The 7,709-nt window shown below is 37.3% G+C and overlaps 1 protein-coding gene across 1 annotated transcript; it reads left to right on the plus strand.

Annotated features, from left to right (window-relative positions):
• Window positions 1–4,447: 4,447 nt before the first annotated feature.
• LOC136217380 (protein IQ-DOMAIN 17) lies at window positions 4,448–7,320 on the plus strand. The gene is made up of 5 exons (XM_066003977.1): window positions 4,448–5,083; window positions 5,174–5,476; window positions 5,569–5,814; window positions 6,004–6,141; window positions 6,235–7,320. Exons 1-5 carry the CDS (start codon window positions 4,955–4,957, stop codon window positions 7,072–7,074), a joined length of 1,656 nt encoding a protein of 551 aa, XP_065860049.1. The 5' UTR covers window positions 4,448–4,954; the 3' UTR covers window positions 7,075–7,320.
• Window positions 7,321–7,709: the final 389 nt, after the last annotated feature.

Raw genomic sequence — 7,709 nt, forward strand, 5'->3', positions numbered from 1 at the left:
TGCAGTAAATAGTCGGCATCACTAGAATGTAGTGAACGAAGTGTCGCAAAGTTTTCCTCAAAATCAGATACCCGATAGGATTTTGCACATTTCCAAAACGCCTCATCTATCTTACGAATTCCACGAAATTTGGCCTTCACATTTTGTTGCAGGTGACGAGTGCATGCCCCATGTACAGCATTAGGAAAAACCAAATTAACTGCATGTATAATGCTCTGATTTCGATCTGATATAATGGCTAGATCTTCAACATCGTGCAGACACTCTTTCAATTTATTCATAAACCAAAGCCATGATTCATTACTTTCTTTCGGGCCAACACCAAATGCAATAGGAAAGATCATTTTGTTCCCATCAATGGCAACTGCAATGTATAATATGCCGGGATATTTACCTTTTAGAAAAGTTCCATCAACGGCTAAGACAGGTCGAATATGTTGTTTAAAACCTCTCAATGAAGCACCCATAGCCATAAAGAAAAATTTAAATTGATCATCATCATCTGTCTCTATATGTGTCACGGTTCCCGGATTTGTACTCTTCAACATCTCACAATAGTCCGGTAACAACATGAATGATTCTTCCGGCGAACCACTCCGCGCTTCCAATGCCCAGTGTCTTGCTCTCCAAGCTTGCATATAAGAGAGATTAACAGAAAAATCTCGTTCAAAATCAAAAACAATATCCTTTGGTCGATGCACCCGATTTTCCAAATGTCACGTCCGTGTCTAAATTTCTAGAATTTATGTCTAGATATTAATAGGAAAAATTTGGAGTTAATTCGATGGGTTTAGGTGTAAATTAAAAGTTTAGGGTAATTATTAAAAGATTATATAAAGATGGAGGATCAAAATGGATATTTGTCAAATTTGGGATATAAATCCCAAATTGTTCCAGGAGCTACGATCATCATCTTCATCTTATTTCTTTCTTTTCTTTTCTTCTGTGTTTCTTTTTCTTTCATTATTATCAGACCGTTCTTCGGCCGTTTCTCCACAGTTTCTTTGATTTACGGAGATTCGACCGTCCAAATCACTTGAACTTTAAACTATAGCATCCTTAGGCATAGATCTAAATCCTAACCGAAGAGTTTTTTAGTTTCGGAAGCGTTTGGAAGGAAAACGTCTTAGACAGGATTTAGAGGCGAATTGAACGAGTTGTTTTCTTCAATTAGCAGTCAAGGTAAGTCACTATCAACTATAGTTTGAGTTTTATGTATAGAGATATATATATAATCAAAGAATTTCTAGAAATTGATATTTTAGGGTTATGCCGGAATTTTGTAAAATTGAGGTTTTTCACAATCTTGCTTTTTATTGTGAAATTATAGTTCAAATGAACTATTGACTATGTTTATATATGAATTACAGATTTTATTGAGTTATATTGATTTGAGGTTTCATTGGTTGATTAATTTTGGAAATTTTATTTGATTAAGGATTGATATTTTGGAGAATTGAACACTTGTGAGCTTGATTATGATCAAGTGAAGTATATACATATATACATATATGTTTTTGGTTTCAATCTATATATATATATGGAATTAAATGTTTGGTATCCATTGAGAGTAGTCCGGTATGGTGGATTTAATTTTCAAAGACCATATTTAGTGAGAAATATGGCCTGTGTACACAGTCTGAAGACCTATTGGGTATGGTACAGAAGTGTTGGGTAAGACCATATGGGATATGCAATGTTAAGAGACGTCTCGTATATATTGTGAATTGTGATTTGAATTATAAAGGGATAAACTCAAGAATGGATACAATATTATATATTTTTGGTTTTTGGTTTAATACAAGGTTTTGATTAAATCCTTTATAAACGTATATATATGTAGTTATATTAAGTAAAGTTGATTTTTATAGTTGATAGTTTCTTATTGAGATTTTTATCTCATGTTTTCCAAATGTTTTTATTGTTTTGTTTTAGGCGAGGAAGTGCAAGGTACCGAGAGGGGTACTCGATCCTAGGGCGAGGTTCGGTTACAGCTACGAGGTGCAAGTCGTCTCTAGGGTATTGCATCCATTTTGTTCATGTACATATATGTGGATAGTATACGGACACTTGAAGAACTTGTTTTTAGCAGTGTCCTTTTGTTTGGTTTGTACTGTCTACATGTAGATATATATATATAATTAGCTGAAGTTGAGAATTTGTGGAATACTGTGATATGGGTTATGAGTAAGTCATAACTTGTCTATATAGGTGATGCTGGAAAATCAGATTCGTACTTGAATCTTGTGATGCATTTTTCGACCAGATATAGGCCGAATCTGTCATGGAGTCCTAAATGAAAGTTCTTTATTTTTATCTTATGTTTCCAGGGGTTTTTGAATTGTCTTAATCAGACTCCGTATGAAAAAGTTATGCTGGAAATGACATATGTTGGTCATTTTAGCTTTAAACTAGACTTTGGTTTTTGATTTATTTTTTTCTCCTTATTTGAGAGATATTGCTACTGGTTTATATAATAAGTCAGTGGTAATGTCTCACCGTCTTATCTGATCTTATTTTAGGTCGGGTTTGACACCAAATCAAACCTATTTCGGAGTAGTATCCCCGCTTGCCTATGGTGCGGACATATCTGATCTCTCCCACAAGTGTGCATGTCCATACCATCCATTCTTGAAAGCCTGAACAAATTGGAACCTGGAATGACGATCCCTCTAGCCCTCCATTTACATTTGTCCACATCCTTATATTTCACCTCAAACAAAGACTTGTTTGATTTGTAAACCTTCCATTCAAACGAATTTTCAATTGCATATTTTCCAAGTGAATCTTGCAATTCAACTTTGTTTGAAAATATATCATTGACCCTCAAAGTAGTCCCTCCGTTTGATTGCTTAGGTGCAATCATATTCACGGGCGCATCATATGGCTTTGGACACCATCGAAATGGATCAGTCATCCTTTTCATTCTATCTTCATCACCATCCTCATATGGGATACGTTGGACGCATGCAGATTGCTTAGCTGTTTCATGAACACTTTTGAATGAGTGATATCTTCATTCTCCACATTGTCACCATTATCGTAACAATAATCATTATCATAATGCTCATCATAATGATCATGATTATCATTATTCAGATAATCATCATTATTGTAGTTCTGATAATCGATACCATTTCCACCATCGTTGTCATCCTTACCATGTATAGGAGCATCTAGTTCGATGGTGGGATCATTACTTACTACTTCCGTTGGTTTGCTTTGACCAACATGTCCATCCTTGTTAACATGTCCATCCTTGTTAGGTCGCAATGCTGAAGCTTCTGTTGTTCGCATGTTTAGAGTAACATACAATGTAATCAAATCGGTCGGATTCATTCGGCAATACTCTATGAATCCCATGACATCTTCATCGTCATCAATATGTGCTATCCCACCACGCAGTTTATTTGGACCATATGTCGCCTGCATGGATATTTGGAGATCATACGAATTTGAATCAACGCGAAGTGCACCATAAACTTTCTCTTTCAACTTTTGCAAGTCAATATCTGTTGGCAAAACCAACAACTTCGCTTTACCACCCACGTATGTCATCACAGTTCCTTCTGTGGTCCACAGTCCGTTCCAAGATAAAAAAAAAACACGTACACCTCTCTTTGGTTGACATACTTCTACATTTAGTAAAATGGACACGTGATCAAAACATAATAAAGCCAATTCATATGTAAATGATGCTTAAATGCGACATGATACACCAAAATGCGACGCAAATGCGACAAACTATACCAAAATGCGACCGCAAATGCGACATGGCTATGAATGCGACAAGCTATATGTTAGTTCTTGTCGCATTTGATTCTCTGTGTCGCATTTGAGCACCAGAATGCGACACATCGGACGCCAATGACGGAATCGAAAAATGTCAAGATTCAAACAGATGCATTCGAATACCAACTGTGTATTTCTAGTAATGTGTATGAAAAATGAAGAAATGATACTTACATGAACTTGAATGAGGTATGGATGTGCTTAAATCTTGGGTTGAGTTGATGAATTTTACTGTGAGAATGTGAAAGTAAATGAAAGGGAAGGAGGAGATGGTTGTTATATAAGAATAAGGGTAGTTTTGTCCAAAATAGGTTTAAATGTCTAATTTGGTAAAATGGAAGCAAGGTGGGTTAGATATGTAAATTGGGGTCATTGATTGGGTCAGATTAGTAATTATCCCCTAAAAAAACTTAAATAGTTTTATTGAAACAACATAAAATGTGACTTTTTTAAAATTAACCCCAAATATCAGTGATGCTGGATGTAAATTACCTGGTGGAAATGTAACAGTAGAAAACTCCAAATGATGTAAACCAACTACCTGATGCCCTCTCCATCCATTTGGTGAAAGCACGTGAGCCCACGTGAGTTGAGAGGTTATTTTAATTGAAAAGCGAGAAACACAAAAAGAAAATAAAAAGAAAAGAAAAGAAAAGGCTCCACTTGAAAAAGAAAGAACCTTTGTTTAGCTATCCCCCATTAAAGCTGTTAATGGTGCCTGTGCTTGCAACAGTTCTCTCTCTCTCAAGTTTCGATTCAACGTTCCTTTCGATACTACCCTCTTTCTTACGTTCACGTTCTCTGTAATACTATATTGTTTTCCTTTCTAAATTTTCTAAATCTTTAACCAAAAAAATAAGATTTTGACGTACTCCTCTGACACTACACCATCACTTTCCTCTAGGCCACAAAAGCAAAAAAATATATTACCATATTATTATCACGCCTTGTTCATTATCTTCTATTTATTTTTTTAGCTTGCTTCTGTTCCATGTTACATTCTATTAATTAATCTCTTCTTCTCACACCCTGTCACTGCTGTCATAGTTAAGAACGTGGGGGCTCTCTTCCATCAATATTCAAGAACCAATACCCCTATCTTTACCTCATCATTTATGGCTTTTTGAGCTCTGTAAATGTAGCTTGGTTTGGTTTGCTTTTGATGGGGAAGAAGGGAGGTAGCTCTTGGTTGACTGCTGTGAAAAGGGCTTTTAGATCTCCTACTAAAGACAGTGACAAGAAAAGTAGCAGAAGAAGAGAGGATCATGACCAGGAAGAAGATGAAGACAAGGTTCTTTTTTCATTTCATTCATTTGTACATTACTTTAAACCCAGATTTTATTTTCTTTGTGATAATTTTTGTTTGTGAAATTATCCACAGAAAAGGGAGAAGAGGAGATGGATTTTCCGGAAAACTACAAATCAAGAAGCTGCGACACAAGAGACCCTTCATAAGGCAGAACCTAGTGCTTCCGGCAGTGGAGCACTGATAGACAATTTGTCAGCCGCGGCAACTGACCATGATCATGCCATTGCATTGGCTGTAGCCACTGCAGCTGCTGCTGAGGCTGCGGCAGCCACTGCCCAGGCAGCAGCGGAAGTAGCTCGGCTCACTAGACCTACTTATCATGCGAGAGAACAATATGCTGTCATTGTTATTCAAACCGCTTTCAGAGGATACCTGGTAATTAATTAACTTTTTCTTTGCTATCTGTATTAAATTAGAGTTAATTAATTGATAGCGTGTGGTTGATTTTGAGTATCTGATTAATGAAGGCAAGAAGGGCTCTTCGTGCGCTTAAAGGGTTAGTAAAGTTGCAAGCTTTAGTAAGAGGGCACAATGTTAGAAAACAAGCCAAGATGACTCTCCGATGCATGCAAGCTTTAGTCAGAGTTCAGGCCAGAGTGCTGGATCAACGCGTGAGGCTTTCACATGAAGGCAGTAGGAAGTCTACATTTAGTGACACCAATAGTGTAATCGAATCCCGATATCTTCAAGACATTTCAGACAGAAGATCAATGGTAATTAATTACTTACAGATAAATCATTTTCATTCTTGGAAGCTGTAATTAACACAAGCAAAAGAAAACAAAATTTATGGTTTCAAAAACATGTGAATACCTGAAGATGCCAATAAGCCAATAGAGCCAGCCATATAGTACTACTACATTTGAAACCATTATTGAGTTGATTTTTGCGATGTCTGACAGTCCAGAGATGGGAGCAGCATTGCAGATGATTGGGATGAACGGCCACACACAATTGAGGAAGTTAAAGCCATGTTACAACACAGGAAAGAGGCTGCAATGAAGCGTGAAAAGACTTTGTCTCATGCTTTCTCTCAGCAGGTTTAGATTCCTTTTCACATTCACCGTTTCTTCTATTTGTTTTTTTCCTTCTTGTGAGCTAATTGGTTCAAAATTTGGTAACCCATTTTAAAGATATGGAGGAGCCGTAGAAGCCCATCAATAGGCAATGAAGATGAGTTGCAAGATAGACCACAATGGCATGACCGCTGGATGGCAGCCAAGCCATGGGATAATAGTAGAGCAAGAGCTTCAACTGACCAAAGAGACCCAATTAAAACTGTAGAAATTGACACTTACCAGCCTTATTCCTACTTGAATCCCAATTTTAGAAGAACAAATCAAAACCAGCAACAACCTCAATCTCAACCTCAGCAGAGGCCTAATTCACATTCTATGGCTTCTCCTAGTCCTCTCCATAGAACCCATCAAACACCACCAATTCACCACCCTCCAATCACACCTTCTCCATCAAAAACCAGGCCTGTTCAGGTCAGGTCAGCCAGTCCACGTTGCATAAGAGAAGATAGAAGTTATAACATTAATAATAATCCCTCTCAAACTCCAAGCTTAAGGTCAAATTATCACTACACGGGCAGTTTCCATTCCCGTGGCAGCTGCAGTAGTAATACTGCAGCCAATGCTAATGCTACATTGCCTAACTACATGGCTGCAACTGAGTCAGCCAAGGCTCGAGTTAGATCCCAAAGCGCGCCAAGGCAAAGGCCATCAACTCCGGAGAGAGACCGATCAGCTGGGACCGCGAAGAAACGGCTATCGTTCCCAGTCCCAGCTGATCCTTATAGCATAGTAGGAATGGGGCATGGGCATGGTTTAAGGAGTCCAAGTTTTAAAAGTGTACACTTTGGTGGTGGGTTAGAACAACAATCTAACTATTCATCTTGCTGCACTGAAAGCTTTGGAGGTGAGGTTTCACCATCTTCAACTACTGATCTTAGGAGGTGGTTGAGATGATTTAATTGCTCTTTTAATTCATTAATCACAAGTGTCACTTCTTTTAGGTTTTATTGCAACCTGTGACCCTACAGGTGGTGGTTGCAACTGAGTTTCATAAAGTGTAGTGTGGTTTAATTTCTTTTTTTCTCTTTTGGGTTTTATTCCTTTATTATCTCAAATAGAAGAGATCTTTTGTATCTTATGTTTCTAGTAGTAATTCTTATTGTAGTACAAAATTAGTAATGTAATGATAAGTTTAGGTTAGATATTTGGACATTCATAGATTAAACTTTAGAGGATTGGTAGGGGCAGACAAGGAAGGAACAGAAGCATATTGAAAAATGGACCCCAAGAAAACTATCATTGATGGGTTTGCTGCCTGACTTGTTCTTCTATCCATCTTTTTTTTCCCATGTGCTGGAAGAAAAGTTGCAGCAGCTTTAGAAAGGGAAATTGAGTACTACTAGTATTATTTATAAGATGCTTATCCTCTCACTGAAATTGATATTGATATTGATCATCGAATTCATGATGACTCCATATGATAGTGTAAGACGTCAAATTGGAAATATTCAGATTCCAATAATGCATCTTCCAACCTGGATACAGCTGTTTATGTCATTCATTCTGCAGCTTCCCTCAACTCCATTTGC

The sequence above is a fragment of the Euphorbia lathyris genome, chromosome 2, assembly GCF_963576675.1.
Source record: "Euphorbia lathyris chromosome 2, ddEupLath1.1, whole genome shotgun sequence".
NCBI classification, from domain to species: domain Eukaryota; kingdom Viridiplantae; phylum Streptophyta; class Magnoliopsida; order Malpighiales; family Euphorbiaceae; genus Euphorbia; species Euphorbia lathyris.

Bases quoted from the DNA above. Each gene is read 5' to 3' on its own strand.
- LOC136217380 (XM_066003977.1), top strand. From the start codon at position 4,955: ATGGGGAAGAAGGGAGGTAGCTCTTGGTTGACTGCTGTGAAAAGGGCT. The intron at 5,477-5,568 runs GTAATTAATTAA...TGATTAATGAAG, and splicing joins CCGCTTTCAGAGGATACCTG to GCAAGAAGGGCTCTTCGTGC. The intron at 6,142-6,234 runs GTTTAGATTCCT...CCCATTTTAAAG, and splicing joins CTCATGCTTTCTCTCAGCAG to ATATGGAGGAGCCGTAGAAG.